Source organism: Nicotiana tabacum, chromosome 5, assembly GCF_000715075.1.
Source record: "Nicotiana tabacum cultivar K326 chromosome 5, ASM71507v2, whole genome shotgun sequence".
NCBI classification, from domain to species: domain Eukaryota; kingdom Viridiplantae; phylum Streptophyta; class Magnoliopsida; order Solanales; family Solanaceae; genus Nicotiana; species Nicotiana tabacum.
The window spans coordinates 12,461,721-12,481,980 of NC_134084.1; the positions used below are offsets into that span (position 1 = coordinate 12,461,721).

General features: G+C 33.9%; 1 protein-coding gene across 1 annotated transcript; it reads right to left on the reverse strand.

Moving 5' to 3' along the window:
- Nucleotides 1–1,451: 1,451 nt before the first annotated feature.
- On the reverse strand, nt 1,452–4,968 carry LOC107775335 (uncharacterized). Its single transcript, XM_075252649.1, has 4 exons — nt 4,610–4,968; nt 2,767–3,662; nt 2,544–2,685; nt 1,452–1,911 (listed from the first exon to the last, which is right to left on the reverse strand). Exons 2-4 carry the CDS (start codon nt 2,887–2,889, stop codon nt 1,868–1,870), a joined length of 309 nt encoding a protein of 102 aa, XP_075108750.1. The 5' UTR covers nt 2,890–3,662; nt 4,610–4,968; the 3' UTR covers nt 1,452–1,867.
- Nucleotides 4,969–20,260: the final 15,292 nt, after the last annotated feature.

Sequence of the window (20,260 nt, forward strand, 5' to 3'; positions counted from 1 at the left end):
CTAAAAAAAAGGTAAAATTGAAGAGAACAATTTTGTAGCAAGGAAGGGAAGGAATCAGCAAAATGAAAGATGATCTTGAAAATGCATCAATCTTGAGGAAGAAACAATGGAGGCTATGAAAAACAAAGCTCAAGAGTTGCTCATTCCGGAAACAAAGCTAAAGCAACAGCAGAGATTGATAAAATTAGAGCGGAAAAGGAAGAAAGTGAAAAGTGTTGGGATTGAAATAACATGGTTCATGCGAAAGCTAAAAATGCAAAGCTCGATGAACGATAAATCAGAATATAAAAGAAAAATATACTAAACTAGGCATAATAATTTATTATGAATTGATCAATCGACCTACATATAATCTATCACTACTATAAAAAGAAAGATTCTCATAAAGACTACATTGTTAAGCTAGGTTATCATTGTTGTTCTTGTTATGATAAGAATGTCAATATAGAAGTACAAAACTTCTCTTCCAAGAAAAGGGTAAGACAGATAAAAGAGATTTACTCCTTTTAGGAGTCTTTTTCCCAGAAAAAGAGTGCTAATAGATTAAAAATTCAGGGCAAAATCCTAACAAAAAGGAGACATATCAGTTGAAAGCAGAGAAAGCTAAATTTGGGACTGAATGGGAGGTAATAGATAAATGGACCTTGGGCCTAATACAATCCCAAAAGCTAGCTCAACACAGGATTGTCCAAGGCCATATAAGAAAAACAGGTTAAATCTTTCAGTTGTTAAAGTTCTGAATTGAGAGTTGTTACCTTGTGAAGTAGCAAGATATTAACACTAGCACATTGCAACCAGAACAACAATTCTATCAACTCTTAACGTCAAGTCTTACTGTCACTCTAATAACAGCTAGAACAATAACAATAGCACATTGCAACCAGTTAACGTCTTAACGTCACTCATTAAACTAGCACATGGCGACAAGAATAGCCTCTCTATCTTCACAAGGTAGGAGTAAAATCTGTGTACAGACTACCCTCCCTAGACCCTATGGGGTGAGATAATACTGTGTATGTTGTTGTTGTTGTATTGCTACAAGAACATCAATTCTATCAATCCCAGTCAGGGGCGGATTTAGGGAGGCGCAAGGTGTTCACCCGAACACCCTTCGCCGAAAAATTACACTGTATATATAAGACAAAATCTGTTTTTTTATCTCTATATATTAAGTTTTGAACACCATTAACACAATCCAAAAGTGTAGTTTAGTGGTCACGGGGGTTTAACCTTTACATAAGGTCATGGGTTCAATTCCCACTAGCTACAATTTTTTTTTTGAACTCCCTTCGTGGAGATCCTGCCTCCTTTTTTTTTTGAACTCCCTTCGTGGAGATCCTGCCTCCGCCACTGATCCCAGTTAATGCTAACGAAAGAAAGAGGAGATACAGAACTGTTCGTTCTTAATATCAACAGAAAGCCACATATACCAACACTATAATGCACCAAGATAATATTTGACATGCCAAACGAAGAATGGAGAAACTAATATTATTCAAACGAAGAATAAAAAATGAGAGAAAATGTGCATTTGCAGTGCAAGAATGTTTTCCTTCAAAACATTACTAGAATACCACCCATTACTAGAACCTATTGAATGATCACCACGGCATTACTAGAGATAGCTTGCCCATGTAGTTCTTGTTGGATTGAGTTGCGTTTTCTTTCATCAAGCGAAAAACCCGACAATTCCTCCCATATACCACTACCACAATACCATTTAAAACATGGGCCGAGTAACATTTGTTCAAGTACCATTGCACTTCTCAGAATATAAACAACAAATTCAATCTCTTCTTCTGTTCCAACAAATCCTCCAAATTTCACTTCTTTTAGCTCAGTGTGATATGTAGGAGATAAATGAGGCCTAATTATGCCACTTCCTCTTGCTTCCCTTGTTGTCCTCGATTGCTGAGATCATAACAAGAATAATATCAATATATTGCTATTTGAATACAACTATGACTTATGTAGTTAAGCAAACTGGAATTCAGTATTATTCTTATACATAACAAATCATGGCATTAACAATACCATTGGTTTTAATACATGGATAAGCATGTACAAAGATAGAACTGTCATTTCAAAACCTTTAATACACCAAACCAAGAAATAATCTGAGCATAACTAATCTCAACATTACTACTACACCCTATTCAGTGCTATTCTTTTACACTCTATCAAATGACCCCCGAGGAATATACTAAGTAGTTCATTATGTCATAGATCACAAAAAAAGTTTCTTGGAAATCAACTATAGGAGGTGTTTCATTCAGTTACAACAACTCCAACCTCATCGGGTAATATTTTTTAGAAGAATTAACCGAAATAGCCGCCCACTCAACCACTTAAACTAAAAATAATCGGTAGAGGGTAATATTTTTTATTGGTGTAAACATGACTAGAGCGGAACGGTCATATAATTATCATATTATCTTTCTTCATTAATTCATGTGGACATACCAACATATTATAGAAAAGCAAACAATATCCAAAAAAGGGAAGGGAAAAAAAAAGAAGAAAGAAGAATATGGATAACTCACCACAACATTCAAATATCAGAAAAGAGGACAGGCGCCTAAGAGGGGAAATTTTGACTATGTCAAAGTCGTCCGTGAGCACAAGTACCATGTTTAGTTTCCTAAGGTTTCTGAATATTAGTATCTCTGTTGGGAAGTATTTTATCTGAAATATAGAACACATCAAGTGATTAGGGTCTTTAAAAAGACTAAGACCAAAGTAATTTGAGAAGATGTCGTCAAATACCTGATCATAAATCGCTTTAACGGTTAAAGATTTGACCTGAGCAAGTAAATCTCTTGCAAAATCACCAAATATGAATGGCATTACATCAGCTCCATGAACACTAATCATTACATTTTCCAACATGGGAACAGATGAAAAATAAAATCTTACTTTGCTACAGAAGATACACTCAAACAAACGAAGATTTTTAGCTCGAAGATCAATCTCTTCCAATTCACCACAATCAAAGAAAACAATGGATGTTAGTGTACCAGATATGACTAACTTATAAAGAAGTTTGCAATTGTAGCTTTAAATGGTTAAGATTTAAACAAGAGGACAAAACACCCTCAAGTTGTCCGCTTGCTAATATAACATCATGCAAAGTAAGGGTCTTGAGAGAGGTAAGACGGACTCTGAAACTTGGCTGGACAATGCAATAACATAAAATCAAGTGTTTCAATGAGGATGCCTGAGACTTAGAGAGGAGCTCAAGAGAAAATTTAAACACCTTGTTGGGGTCGCGGATGGGGTAAGGGTAGTGGCAGGGGTAAATAACGCCTCGATCAGAAGAAAGACGAAGTATTTCAACACTTAATCTTGAAATAGAATGCATGCATTTGTCAAATTCACTAGAAAACTTGTTCCAAAAGCAAAAGGTTATAGTAACACCAGACACCTTACGACCTGAATAAAGTTGTAATAACTTATTTACTCCTGTCAAGAACTTTTGCTGATAGTAAGGACAACGATTGTGATCGCAAGAGTCTTAATGTAGGCATAGAGGCAAAGAGATATTTCCACCTTCTAGATAAAATGCTCGTCCTAACAGCATCTGTTATTGTCAAATGTGCGAGAATGGTAGACAAAACATCATCTGGTAGCTGTCTGAAATAATCCTCCTTTGCATCATAAACCTAATTACATAAAAGTGCCAGCAAAAAAATTTAAGGAGAAATTTTATAAAATTCATGTATCGCAACCTAAAAAAATAGCAAAATTAAAGAATGATCTTCCCTCGCTCATGAAGATAGCAGTTACTACTAAAAACTATAGAAAAAGGATGCCTTTTTTATAATACGACCTCTCAATAACAACATTCTTATATAATAGCCATTCAATGTAAAAGTCACGTTATTCTCGAAACCGAATATTATATTATGTTATAATATGTCTTTTATAAGCACTTCACTACAACAACCAAAAAATTTCGGAACAAACTGTTGCGGAAGCCAAATGTATATAGTGTGAATAAGTCACAACTACTATACCAAAAATTATGACAACCACCAAATAATAAATAAGACAATAAAACAACAATAAAGGGAACACCAGAATTTACGAGGTTCGGCTAATTTTGCCTACTCCTCGGACACAACCAATATTTTATTCCACTCTAAAAATACAAGTGAAATAATACTAAAGAGAGAAGATACAAATGCCTTAAACAGATGAGAAGGCAAATGAGAGGTGTGTTTATTGTCTCCCATATTTGACACAAATATTATTTAATAGCTGACGACACAAATCAAGATTATTTCCTTTCTGATGTAGAAGATCAGACTAAGCTGCAACCACAGAGCATACTCAGACAGAACCTTGACTCAGTTACCAAGATAAATCTTTTCTGATGTGGAAGATCAGACTATGCTGCAACCACAGAGCATACTTAGACAGTACCTTGGCTCTGATACCAATTGTTTTCTTTTATAGGGGGAAAATCCCCCCCAAGCTTAACTCCCAACCGATGTGGGACTTTGGCATTTTGCCAAACTTCAACACAAACGAGATTGTTATGAAGAGGTTTGACTGTATTGCCAGTTTGTTTTTATAAAACACCATTAAAATCAGATTTTACACATACCTCTGCTAGGGCTTTCTTTTTCACTTTACTTTTCGGTCTTTTACCCAAAAATCCGTGATAATTCAGCCAATGAGCAATTCCTCCAAATGTAAGCAGGTGCAAAATTACTCCTACTAACAATAGGGAAAAGGAAAATATTATCGCAAATAAAACATAAAAACTAATTTCGGATTGGCCGACATGCATCTCGTGTTAACCAGCAGATATTTATATGCTGCTAATATATTACCGAGAGAGAAAGCACTCCAACTTGGGGTAAAAAATAGGGTATTTGATAAATATTGAAGGATAAAAATATTACTAATATATTAATCAAGAGCAAGGTAGAGGTGGATATAATTGTAATATTCAAACTAATTATAATATGACACGAATTTTGCCCTAAACTCCTACAAATTAAGTTGCTTCAGTTCTAATTATAGTATGAATCAAATATCACTCTAAAGTGTGTAAAATATGAGAGAATACCACCTAAGTTTGCCTTTTATGATTTTCAAGCGGTCTTTGTTTTCTCTCTCTCTATGAATGTGTACTTATTTTATTGCATCGAACCTCTTCTCATATTTTATTTTCTACTTTAATTATTGGAAATATTTTTTGGAGGTTAATCTTCATCAAATCCACTCAAAATTAATATTTCTAATCATTTTTAACAATATTCAATTCAAATATATAATAATTTTATGAAATTCAATTATCAAATTTAATGTTTTAAAGATTTTTAATGACTATTATTGCTTTATTATTCAGAACTTGTCTAGAAATTCTGTTTAATTTAGGAGGAAAAAGAGGCGATTCTTAAAAAGATAAAGGAAATTGAGTTGAAAAGTGGAAGAAAAATGTGGGTTGGAAAGTAATTGGATGGCAGACAAGGGGAAAGGGGTCCTCTGTTATTATAGATTTGTATACAAATCGTAAATATAGATATGACATATAATTAAGAAGAAACTATATAAAAGTGGTAATTAAGTATAACTTTGTACAATTCCATTGTTTAAATTTTTAATCGCGTCTCAAGTTTTAACTAGAAGAATTCATTTAAATAGCCGCCCACCCTCTTGGACTAATAATTATCGATGTGTGTGTATAATTATGTATAATCGACGTATAATTACATATATCGGTTAGAAAAAATGATGGAATCTTATGGTAATGGACCAAAGAAAGATACTACTTACAAACAACTAGCCATTTTAGTTATGCTACCAAAAATAGTCAAAAGAATTACCAATGATATACAATATTAAAAAGGAAAAAATGCATAAGTACCCCCCCTGAGCTATACCCGGATTTCTAACTACACACTTTTTCTTTGGGGGAATCCTCTTACCCCCCTAAACTTATTTTAAATGAAATTATTTGCATCCTTAACACTGACAACCAAACTCTTGGCAAGTGGTAAGCTACACGCGCCCCCACATGTATTTTTAGTACTTTTTTTATTCTTTCTTCTTTTTCTTATTCTTTTTTCTTATTTCTTATTATTCTCATTTTTTTGGTTATTTCATTCTCTTTCTTTTTGTTTTGGTCACCGGTGACATAAAATGGTGGTCATCGGAATTTCACAAATACCATTTTTTCCGGTGAATTTTTTTTTCCGCAACAAAATTTTACCCCGATCTAAGTGTGTTTTGTTTTTTATATATATAATTTTTCTTGAAAGTGTAATTTATGTGTGGGAGAAAGAGCAAAAGAAATAAAAACGAATATAAGCTGAGAAAACTTTTTCCAGTTAAAATTTCAATACATTTTTTTTCCCGGTGTGGGAAGGTTTTTCGATGATGAATTCCCCTCCTCCCCAAAAACAAAATCTTAGTGTATTTTGCTTTGCTTATGAATAGATCTTTTTGAGAGTTTAATTTGTGTGTGAAAGAAAAAATGGAAGAAAAATGGTTAGACAAAGTCGCCGGTGAATGAATATCCGCCGGAATTAGAGAAGAAACGAAAAAAGGTAAAAGAAAAAAGAATAAGAAAAAGGAAAAGGAAAAGGAAAAGGAAAAAGAAAGTAAGAAAAAATAGTCTGAAAATCATTTTTTCTTGCTTCCCACTCTCCTTTGGGAGAGTGAAACACACACACTCTTCCACGTCAGCGTTAAGGGTGCAAATAATTCTATTTAAAATAAGTTTAGGGGGTAATAAGATTTTCGCAAAAAAAAGTGTGTAGTTGGAAATACGGGTATAGGTCAGAGGGGTACTTATGCATTTTCCCATTAAAAAATATAAGCAATTTTTTTTTCAATGGGTATTGTTGCAATTTATTGAAAATATATAGAAGAGGCAATATACAAAATTTAACGAAGTTTTACGATGAGTTAGACTAGTTTGGAGTCAAAATTCATTACTAATGATATAAAATATTAAAAACAACAACAACAACCCATATATAAAATATTAAAAAATAGGGCAAAAAAGGTTTTTGTTTCAATGAGTATCGTTGGAATTCGATGAAAACAAATATATGAGGCAATATACAAAATTTGAACAAGATTGGAGGTGATTTGAACTGATTTGATATCAAAATTCGTAGTTAAAATCGAGTTTAAAACATTCTTCTGCGACACATGTATCAAACATGTATTACGTATGTATCTCACATGAGGTATACATAGATATACATGTGATACATATTTGATACGCATATAATACATATGTGATGCATAAATGATACAAAGTCTCATACACATATCATCTTTTTCCATGTTCATCTTCTACTTCGAATTTTCAATGCAAACCACCTCAAAACTCCACCTAATCATTCCAAAACTAAGATTCAAACTGCTTAAGATGTACCCAATCTATTCTAAAAATATCAACTCAAAAAAAAGTAAATATTTGATCTTTTTTATTGTTATAAATAGCTAATTGACCAATATTGATTGCATTTGGCTAATATTAGTGATATTTTATGAATTGAATAATTTTTATAATAAGCTATTTATAGACGGACATAACTGGTAGTTTTCCAATACATAACAATAAATCTGACAGAATAATTGTGTAAAAATTCATTTGGACTAACATAGACCGAAATAATGTTTGCTATTTTGGGCCAACCCTAGGGCCTATAGAATAGCTAGTAACTTCATGTCTGCATTGCAGTCATAAAATATAATCCTTTAATTTAATTGTAAAAATTGTACGGGGTGCCCTATTTGGTCATCCCCATTTAATCTGTACCTATTTTTTTTAAAAAAGTTTTAACTTTTACCCACTTTTTAAACAACTTTAGCCCCCATTCTCCTCATCCTTCTACTCCTCAAAGTTATATCTGCACTCAATCCGATAGGCCACTCCTTTCTGAAGTCGCTGATTGTGAAAATGTTCTAGTAATTGACATGGGATGTGGAGATAGAAACCTTTTAGTTCATCAATTTGGTATTTCCTCGGAGTCATACTAGCTTTTATCAGAAAGAGAAGAAACGACACGTTGAGTCATAAACGATATTCAATTTCAAACAATGACTGATATTCAAATTCTAGATCGTCAACTGACATGAGTAAATGTATTGGTGAAACTAAAAAGAATGTGAGAGATTTGTTTGCCGATGCTGAGCATGATCAAAGAACCAAAAATAAGGCAGATTTCTTGGAAATTTTGACAAAATACCAAATTTGGAAACCTTTTAGTTCAGCTCTAGAGCTGAAGTTCGCCAGTTAGAAACAAAAACTTCAGCTCTAGAGCTGAAGTTCGCCAGTTACAAAACAAAAACTTCAGCTCTAGAGCTGAAGTTCGCCAGTTACAAAAACAAAAACTTTAGCTCTAGAGCTGAACGCCAGTTACAATAACAAAAACTTTAGCTCTAGAGCTGAAGTTCGCCAATTACAAAACAAAAACTTTAGCTCTAGACCTGAAGTTCGCCAATTACAAAAACAAAAACTTCAGCAATTACAAATAAAAACTTCAGCAAATAGAGAACAAAACTTCAGCTACTATGCTTAAGTTCAACAATTACAAACAAAAACTTCAGCACACTTGTTGCTTCAGTCCCGTCTACTAGAATGCTGAAGTTTTGCGTGATTGCCTTTGCTACTTCAGCCCCGTATGCTGAAGTTACGTGAAAAAGTGGGTACACTTGCAATTTTTATTTTTGCAAAGCGGGCACAAGTTAAACGTGACCCGAAAAGCGGGTATAGATGCAAATGCCCAATTTAATTCCGTATGTTACTCTTGTTATAAAATATTAAATTATGGTGGATATCCATAACCACCAAATGAATAATACCACTATTCTTTTTCATTATGTCTATAACTCGCACTACTCCAATACTTATGGTTGTAATTAACTCCCATACTCAAGAGCGTATGTAGCCCTATAACACTGGGTTCAATTGCAGCCATAACTTTCGACGCAGAGTACAAATTTATATGCAAAAAGTTACTAAATTCACAATAAGTCATAGCTATGAACCCATAACTTTAAGGATATAATGAGTTCAGTAGTAAGAACCTTAAAGATTGAACTCATAGAGTTTAAATCCTAGATCGGCCTCTGCCCATACTTCTATAACCTCCCCCATGATCTTCCTTCATGATCTCAAATGCATAATGTCATGTTTAAGGCATTCTTTTGTATACCTATATGTAATACTACTACAACAACAACAATAATAACAACAACCCAGTATAATCCCACTTAGTGGGGTATAGGGAGGGTAGTGTGTACGCATACCTTACCTCTACCCTGGGGTAGAGAGGCTGTTTCCAATAGACCCTCGACATCCTTCCCTCCAAGAAACCTCCCTCCTTGCTCTTGGGGAGACTCGAACTCACAACCTCTTGGTTGGAAGTGAAGGTTGCTTATCATCTATGTAATACTATAAATAAATGATGAAAACTGATATTGTATATACTGGAAAAATACTTGTGAAACACTTGATGAAATAAGAAAGTTCTCTCGTTCCCTCTACATATTTTACCTATTTTCTAGTTTCATATTACAATATCTCTTAACAACTAGCCAGAAGGGCTATTTCACTAGCAACATCCGAAATGCCTACTCCCAAGCACACGAGTTTTCTACAAATAAAAATAGAAAATGGAAGGCTTTCACATCCAGCTATAATAGAGTAATTTTTTAATTTTTCAATGGCGGTTCCAAAAAAATATGTTTGGTTCGGGAAGGGATTATGGAATTTTGGGATCCTTCCTTTCTTCAAACGGAACGAAAATAGATAGAATCAGGCCCGTTGGGACAAAACACACACGCAAGTATACGTGGTCATCAAATAATAAAGTGACTCGAAAGTCAGATGTCGAACCCACATAGACTTAGATTGATCGTTAACTAAGCAAACTAAAATCAATGACTTGTCCAAGATATTTAAGAATGATATTTTTCTATTAATCTACTATTGCAGAAATTAAACAAAAAGACAACTAAATTATCAAGAATGCGATTTTGTATGACAAGATTTTACTTCAAAGGCGATGGAAATTCCAGGGTTGTGGTTGTTTATCAATCCTATTAAGTTTAATAACTACACTCATTAGTCCAGATTATCTATGGTTGCTAATTAACCGGATCATTTATATGAATAGCATGTTCCCACAATACTACTCGTCTTCCCATAATATATCAATCCTATATTCCTATGGTATTGAGGCACATAATGTGCTAAACTTGAACTTATAGCCCCGCATCAATACCCCACACTTAAACATTGCTCGTCCTCGAGCAATCAAACTATACTTATAGATACAACTTATTAAGCAATTCCCTTAACTTATTATACCAAGAATCTTTAAAATAGACTAAGCACAAGGGTGTAACATCTTCACCTCAAAATTTGACTCACAAGTACCATGCATTATTTCACAATTCACTCACTTACTCTAACATAGAAGTCAATGATATTATCTTTCCTTCATGAATCACGTGCCCTCACACAATAAAAGAGAGTATTCCACACAATAAAATTTAAGAACAATTAGGAACTCAAGATAGAAAGAATTCACTCACTCTCAGAAATAACATTCATATGCTACAAAAGATGCACCATAGGCTTGCCCATAGTGTAATACTCGACTAATCGAGCTCATTCAGTCTATGATAAAGTAGGACTTTCATTGGTTGTAATGTAGGCTGCGGGTCGGGTAGGATACATTTGGATATAAGAGTGGCTACACCTTCCTAAGCACTTTAATGCATATACTTTAACATTCAAACCCCATACTTATGTCAAACCATAGCTCCACCTTCATATCAATGTATATTAAATCCATATTTCTTTGAGCACAATTACATCAAGTGTCACCACTATTGTCGCACCTCCTTTTTCCGCCCCCGCGAGGGTGCAAGGGAGTTTTCTCCAATTAAAGGACAGTCGAAACGGGATTTGTTTGTTTGTTTCAGAGTCGCCACCTGGGAATTTTAAGGCGTCCCAAGTCACCGGTTTTAATCCCTGAATCGAGGAGAATATGACTCTGTCTATTTAACAGTCTGCGCACCAGAAATCCGGATAAGGAATTCTGTTAACCCGGGAGAAGGTGTTAGGCATTCCCGAGTTCCGTGGTTCTAGCACGGTCGCTCAACTGTTATATTCGGCTTGATTATTTTGATTTGTAAAATACATTTTTATTGCATGATTTTATTGTTACCGCTTCTATTTATATTTAAAGACCCTTCTTTGAATCGAATCACGCGTACGTATATTCGTGTTATAAATTATATTTTTTAAAAAACATGCGGAGTTGTGTCACGCGCACGTGTACACGATAATATAGATAATATATTTATTAAAACAATTATTTTCGAAATTGTGCTTAAATAAAATAAAAAACATTCGCCCTTTTTGTATAATTAAGTAGTGAACCTCACATCTCGGGGTTTTATGAAATTAATAATGATATTCTCCGAGGAATCCCTTTTATTAAATATTCGATCGAAGTTGCGCGAACGCATAATCCGAATTGCTTTTAGAAATATAATCAGGTTACGCGAACGTATCCCTAATCACAAAAATATTCTTGATAAGGTTCTCTACAAATTGTTATTACGTGTTGACCGCGAGCCTTATTTTACACATATGAATCATATATCTCAAATTTTAAAGAATTAATGGCGTGAAGAAGAAAACAGACAATATGTATCTAAAACTAACATTTTTTGTGGATACAACATTTGGATGTCCATAAATCGAATGGTGTATAAAATTGGGAAAGAACTTAAAATGATAAACAAATTAATAGTTTCTGCAGAATCTTCATTGTTTCATTTAAGGCGAACTCTTCTTCTATATATCTTTTACATAAAATGCCACGATTTGTTTATAAATCCCATGTCCTTCTCATGTATTTGTTTTAGTCCAAAGTTATAATTATTTAGTTGATTTTTGATTACGAAGATTGAGTTTGAGATAAATAAACCAATTCTTATTCTCTGCCTATGCGAATATTTGCAAACACTAACTCTATATTTTGTAAAAAAAAATCATCGACATTATTTCATACATTAAAAGAAATGAGTTGATTTAACTACGCTATTTGTTATTAATAAAGAGAATTAATCTACCAATTGATTTAATAAGACGACATCATCTAGCGTTAAACAAAATTGGATATTTGACAAAATAAGCTAGTAATGTAATTTCTGGGTATTTCCGTACTATTCTTTACTTAGCTAACAATATCACAAGATTTAATTAATGGCCAATTTTCTGCAATATTCCCTATCAATTCAAACAGTAAATGTCATCACTAGTCCTCAAAACATATAAGATTATCGTAGAATTTACTACTCCAGAAGGTTAATTAGTTAACAGTTTATCATGTCAAGTATAATACTATACTAACCAATTAAAACAAAACTGAAACTTAAACTAATAAAATTTAAATGAGTAGAAGACATCCTTATAATTCCAAACTTCATTTACTTGCCATGTTGAAGCTTTTCATGACATGAATTTACAGATATGTACCTGATATTGGAAGCAAAAGAAAATGATGATGAGAATCAGCAGCAATAATAACAGTACAATAGCAACAACTGCCCAGCAACAGTAACAACCCAGTAACAGACCGGTGGAGTAGTAATCCCAAAAACAAAAGCTTTAAGCTTTAAATGAAACAACAACCATTAATACTAATTTCAAACAAAGAAAGAAAGCAGTAGATTTTTTTTAGTTTTATTTTTATTTTGAAAGCTTAAATATTTTTCGGAATTTTTCTCTCTTCTATTCTCTGTCCGTTTTTTCTCTCTATCTGTGTGTGTATTTTTTTCGTATCTCTCTCTATTTCTGTTCTCTGTATTGTCTTGTGTTCAAGACTTCTTCTTATAACCCATCCCATAAACCTTTCAATTAATTAAAATCCATACTTTTTCTCTACCCAACCCATTATCTTTCCACTCATCCCCATTACATTAAATAAACATATCACACCACCCCATTATATTTTGTCCCCATGCTTCATTTAAAATAATGCAAGATTCCCCCTTTAAATTAAATTTTGTCTTGTCCCCCCTTTATATTAAACAACTATATCACAACCCACCCCATTTCATTTTGTCCCCCATGCTTCAAATAAATAATTTCAAAATGTACAATTCCTAAACTACCCCTCACGACCTTACTGAAATTACCAAACTACCCCTGAACGTACTACAAATTTACCAAACTACCCATCAGCTATAACACATCAATTAATCAAACTTAACCAAAATATAGACAATATGATCAATTTCTAACAATGTTCAAACAACAATATGAACACGGATGAACATCATAACAACAATATCACATGAACACGATTTTAACAACATTTTAACAACAAATCACACGAACACAAATTGAACAACAAATAACAACTAAAATTTGATTGAACAAATTTTTAGCAACAAACAATCCTATTTTCGGATTCAACAACTACAACAAACAAGTATATTTAGATTTCTAACTTCAATCATATTGAACTTAAAATCAACTACTCTAACAACATTACAACAACAATTCCTATATTAAACTTTATGAGACAAATTCAAGAAATAATCACAAATGGTAAACAAGAAATCAAGCTATACAAATTTCGAATTCAAGAACAATCAAACAAAGTATGAACATGAATTAAATCTATTTTAAACAACAAACATGATGGATTTAAACGATTAAACCAACATATTTCTCTAAACACAACTAAATTCTTTTAGACAAATAACAAGATCGACGAATAAACAATTATGAACTTAAGCTTAAACTTAACAATATTAACAACTTCTAACAATACATAAACACATGAAACAAATTGAACAAATAGTTAATTAAATTTCAATTTGAATCTAAAAAACATCAAACTAACAAATACTTACTTAAACAATAATACAAACATGAAATAAACATGAAAACAACTAATTAAACTTCTATTTTGAAATCTGAAAATTAATTTAACAAACAACATGAACACACTAGAAAATTATTTCAAAGATGAACAACGAACAAAACAAAGATTAAATCATTTAACGATTTTGGATCCGGAAAATATCAAACAAAATATGGACAAAAATAAAACTCAAAAACAACTAACCGGAGATGAATCAACGAAGAACTTCGATTGTAAATAAATCTGTCCAAGCCTCGACCAAAGCTCGAACGAACACGGACAACTTGAACAAAGCTTGAATAAACGGGGTTTGTTCGGTGATAATAGTAGCCGGACGCAGCAGCGGAAAGCAACGTCCATGGCGGGCAGCAGCAGTGATCGTACAGTAGACGCCGCGAAGTTGTTGGAGAAGAAAGCAGCAACAGCTGCGTGGGCAATAGCAACGAGAACGGAGGGGGATGCTCAACCTTGCATCAATGAAGCAGTAGCATCAGCTACTGCTGGACGTCGGAGCTTTTGACTGAGGCAGAAGCTCGTTGGTGATGATGCTGCCATGGAGAAATTAAAGCTTGAGCAGCTGGGGAGGTGGAGGAGGCGTCCATGAATGTTGGACGACGAAGAAGAAATAACGAAGGTGTTCGGCGAAGGGGTCATCGCTTGGTTTGAAGGAGACGGAGGCAACGGGGTCGTAGCAGCCATGAACGGCTGCTACGTGCACTGTGTGTGTGCAGTGAGGGTGAGGAGTATATAGGGGCAACCATTGATGGGTGCTTGAGGAAGCTTGAGGAAGAAGAAGAAGATAGGAGGGGGGGCGGATGGTTTAGCAAATTTTTAGGGTTTTCTTCATTTTGTTTTGTTTTGTTTTTTTTTGTAAAATATAAGACAAAAGGGTTTTGGGTCTTTTGGGTTATGGACTGGGTCGACCCAGTTCGAAATGGACTGGGTCGTAGGGAAGATTGGGCCATTTTTTGGGCCTGTGGCTTGAAATCGAAGAAGAGGCCCAATTCCGACTTTCTTTATATTTTTGCTCTCTTTTCTTCTTTTATTTTTTCTAAAACTAAATTATAAAAATACTTAAACTATTATTAAGAATTAAATTAAGTTATAAAAGCGCAAATTAACTCCCAATAACAATTAACGCACAATTAAGTAATAATTAAGCATAAAATTGTATATTTGGACATTAAATGCTAAAAATGCAAATGATGCCTATTTTTTATAATTTTCGTTTTTTTGTAAACAAATTTAATTAGTAACAATTATAGAATTAAATCCTACATGCAAATGCGACATATTTTTGTATTTTTTTTATTAATTTAACAAATAAACATGCATAGACAAATACAAATAATTATTCAAAATATCACAAAATATCACAAAATTGCACACCAAAGAAAAATCATTTTATTTTTGAATTTTTTGGGAGTAATTCTCATATAGGGCAAAAATCACGTGCTTACAACTATCACGAAATACTTTCACAACAATACAACTATTTTTTTTCTTTTCTTCTTTTTCAGTTCAAATGGCTCTTACTTTTTCCAAAATAGTGCACCTTTCTCCTTATTTCATTAGTTCCACTCAAAAGGCAAACCAACTACCCTACACTTTAACTTTTACAAAGTTCATAACAATTCAAGTGCTCATGAGAGGTAAAAAGGTTCAAATAGATGATTAATTCAAACAAATAAGTAAGACTTATAATGTGGTTGCCAAAGAAACAAGATTACAGGCTCAACGGGGTTAACTACAATACATAATAATTAGGGGGTAAAATATATATATATTTGGCTCAACAAAGAAACACCTATATCACTTCCAAGACTGAACAAAACTACTATTTCAATTTGCAAACACACGGGGCAAGTTCTAGATATCAAATGCAATGCACAGAATAACATACAAACCTCACGCACACATGGCACATAACTCACTCAGGATTGGACTCATCAAGATACTCTAGTCAAAGCAGTTAAGCAAATTTCAGATTATACAATTTAAGGTACTTATACAAGAGTCAAAATAAAAATTGAGCCTAAACATCACAGCCAAAGTATTCACTATTCTCAGGGCAAAACAAAGTCAAAAGATATTGCTTCAATTCAATTCACATCATCATGGTTCCTCTCCTAAAAAAAAAATACTACCTACACCCTGTTCAAACAAAATCCTTGGAAAAGAACCACGACACAAAGAAAAACCAAGAGAGAATTACTACACTACCTACAAAGAAAATCTTTTTGTCCTTTTTCTTTAGACTTAAATCCCTTAGAAAACTGTCTAGGAGATCCATCATCGAGAAGAGTCCAATTTTTCTATTTTTTTCCGATTTTTTTTTGATTTGTTTTTTTTTCATAAATACTTCGATACTACACAACTACTACACAACTACGAAATCACAAATAAGAAGTTAACATTTTTCTACATCGTACTACTAATCATTTAGAGAATTTTCCCACCCCACACTTAAAAGAGTGCAATGCCCCCAACGCACAATTAAAGAAAAACAATAACGAGGGTGGACAAGAAACTCCCTGAAAAGCCAAAGATCGAAGCAATAGTGGCTCATAGGGTACTCAGACTTCCCTCAGGCATAGTCCTTTGTGTGGCACCCCACGCTTAGTTCTCACCATCTAACTCGCTTTTGCACTCTTCCAATGACTCTGCCTTCTATGTTTATAATCCTACAAAACAAAAACAATACTACAAAAATAATAAGAAAAAAAATAAAAATGGAAGAAAATAGTAAAGATGGGTTGCCTCCCAACAAACACCTGATTTGACGTCGTGGCATGACTTGAACCACTGTTTTGCCTCCATCTCGAACTTATGAATTGAGCCCCCAATAGGGCATCCAGTTTGTGGCTATGCTCCTTCGGTGGGCCTACAAAGAAAACTAGGCCAAGCAATAAATTTTTCTCTCTACACTTCTTAGCCTTTAGATGAAGAATGTAATTTTTACTTTTTGGCACAACGAATTCAAGAATGTAAGCACGCCGTTCCTCATCCATTGGCTCCTCCAAAGGCTCAGATGACTCGATTTTTATGTCATCATCCAAACAAAAAATTGAAAAATGTATGGAATAAGGACCAATACAGTGTAACTCTAGAATTGTATTACTCTTTTATATCCCCATATTTACATGCACTAGAATCTTCAAATATAACATTATCTACTTCATCGCATGGATCTTGTGTACTTTTCTCAACATGGGCATCATCAACAAACATATGCTCGAATGATTGACTCTCTACTTTTAGCTCCTCAATTTTGCGTATAAGCTCCCTTTCAACTTCACACAACTCATTACTATTTTGTTGGGTGTTAGACGCATCAACCTTTGCATTCATTGAGTTCCCAAGTCGTGAATAGCAGTGCCAAATTTTTGATCTCTTGTCCCACTTTAGCTCTTCATTCTATTAAGTCTTTTATCTCATTTGTAGTTTTCTCATGTTGAGCCTCATATATTTCCAATCTTTCAGCTTGTTCCACCAGCCAAGTTTGACTCATAATCTCCTGTTTTTCGAAATTTTTCTCTTGCTGGTATTCACTCTCTTCATTCAATTCTTCTATATTGGCCTTCATTCTTGTGATTGTTGCCCTCATTCTTTTCATATCCTTTCTGAGGTCATCCTGTTGCTCTGCTACTTTACTCAGAATACCCCTAACATATGCATCACGTTCCATATCCTGCATTTTATTGCCCCTATCAAACTCACAAACACTGTTAGCAAGATCATAATAAGGGCTCAGAGAAGGATGAAAAGAATTAGGACAACCATCCCAATGACCATCTTGACCACCACACATATTACAAATATTCCACTCAAAGGATTGAAATTGTACGCACAACTCGCTCCCGGGAACATTATGATAATTTTTCCACCAGTGGGTCCTCCACAATATGGACAAGGATCATCAAAGTAAGAATAATCATCATTCAAATAATTTTCATTCAAAAATGTCATGTCAAAATAAGAAAATAAAATACTAACTAAATAAGAACATTAAAAACTTGAACAAAAATCAACTAAAAGCTAAACTTAGATAAACAATCAATAACTAAGTCCCCGACAACGACGCCAAAAATTTGTTGGGACCAAAGACACACGCAAGTATACGTAGTTGTCAAGTAATAAGTGACTCGAAAGTCAGATGTCGAACCCACAGAGACTTAGATTGATCATTAATTAAGCAAACTAAAATCAATTACTTGTCCAAGATATTTAAGAGTGACATTTAAACCCTTGGTTATTGATTCCTCACATACGTCGGGAGTGATGTTGTTCAACAACTACCTAAATATGCACTCTCTCCCGAGTAATACATACTAAATAGGCAAAGCTAATTGAGGGCCCTTCAATCAACCACAAGAATAATGTAGTTGAACAAATAGAGAAAATACTATGGCTCAATTATATAAAAACATAACAAGAATTTATCCTACAAAAGGTTCCATCAAAATCCTAGATAAAAAATTAGCTATTCATAATAGTATGTAAAACTACAATACTAAAAGTCATAACCAACAATGAAAAATAGGAAGAGGAAGATATTCCGTTAAACTCCGAATAAGATCCCGTCTTAATTCCTTGGGCTTTTACTCAGACTTCAAAGCTTTAAATCACTTGAATTCATTCCATAACATCTACATAGCTCGGAATCACCCCTACAAGGCATAAAACACACAATTAGTGCAAGACACTAGCGATTAAAGCTCAAACTCAATTAAATGCAGTAAATTTGAGTGTAATAAGCGACTAAAATACATAATTATAGCCTATCATCAACACCCCACACTTAAATCATTGCTCGTCCTCAAGCAATCAAACTACACTTTTTTTATAGACACGACCTTTGTTCTCCAAACTCATCACACCAAGAGTATTTAAAATAGACTAAGCACAAAAGCGTAACATCTTCACCTCAAGATTTGACTCACAAGTACCGCACATTATTCACAACTCACCCACTTACTCTAACATAGAGGTCACTGACATTACCTTTCCTTCATAACTTAAGTGCCCTCACACAACAAAAGAGAGGAGTTCCACACAATAAAATTTAAGAACACTTAGGAACTCAAGATAGAAAGAATTCACTCAGTCTCAAAAATAACATTCATATGCCGCAAAAGATGCACCATAGGCTTGCCCATAGTGTACTACTCTACTACTCGAGCTTATTCAGTCTAGGATCAAGTAGGACTTTATTTGGTTGTAATGTAGGCTGCGGGACGGGTAGGATACATTTAGATATAAGAGTGACTACACCCCCCTAAGCACTTTAATACATATACTCTAACATTCAAACCCCATACTTATGTCAAACCAAAACTCCACCTTCACATCAATGTATATTACCCCATTCTTCTTTAAGCACACTTACATCAAAAGTCACCACTTATCAAGGAATATTTTTTTCTTCTTCACAACAATCCAACTATTTTTTTTTCTCAATTAAAGTTGCTCTTACGTTTTCAAAATAGGAACATTTCTCCTTATTTAATTAGTTCCACTCAAAAGACAAATCAACCACCCCACACTTTAACTTTTACAAAGTTCATAAACAATTCAAGTGTTCATGAGAGGTTACAATGGTTCAAATAGATAGTTAATTCAAACAAATGGGTAAGGCTTGTAATGTGGTTGCCAAAGAAACAGGATTACAGGCTCAAAGGGGTTAATTACGATACATAATAATTAGGCGGGTAAAATATACATATTTGTCTCAACAAAGAAACGCCTATATCACTTCCAAGACTAAATAAAACTACTATTTCGCTTTGCAAACACACGGAGCAAGTTCTAGACATCAAATGCAATGCACTAAATAACACAAAATCTTACACACACATGGTACATAACTCACTCAGGATTGGAGTCATAGACACTCTAGTTAAAGCAGTTAAGCAAATTTAAGATCATACAATTTAAGGTACTTCTACAAAAGTCAAAAACTGAGCCTAAGCATCACAACCAAAGTACTCACTATTCTCAAGGCATAACCAAGTCAAGAGATATTGCTTCAATTCAAAACACAACACAATGGCTCCTACTCCCAAAAAAAAGTAACTACACTCGGTTCAAATAAAACCCTTGAAAAAGAACCGAGGCACAAAGAAAAACCAAGGGGGAATTATTACACTACCTACAAACAAAATCTTTTTTTTCTTTAGACTTAAATCCCTCAAGAAAATTTTCTAGAATATCCATCGTCGGGAAAAGTTGTCACGACCCAGATTTTCCACCCTCGAGAGTCGTGATGGCGCCTACTTGTAGAAGCTAGGCAAGCCGCGCAAATGAAGAATCACTAACCCTTTCATTTTAACCCTTTT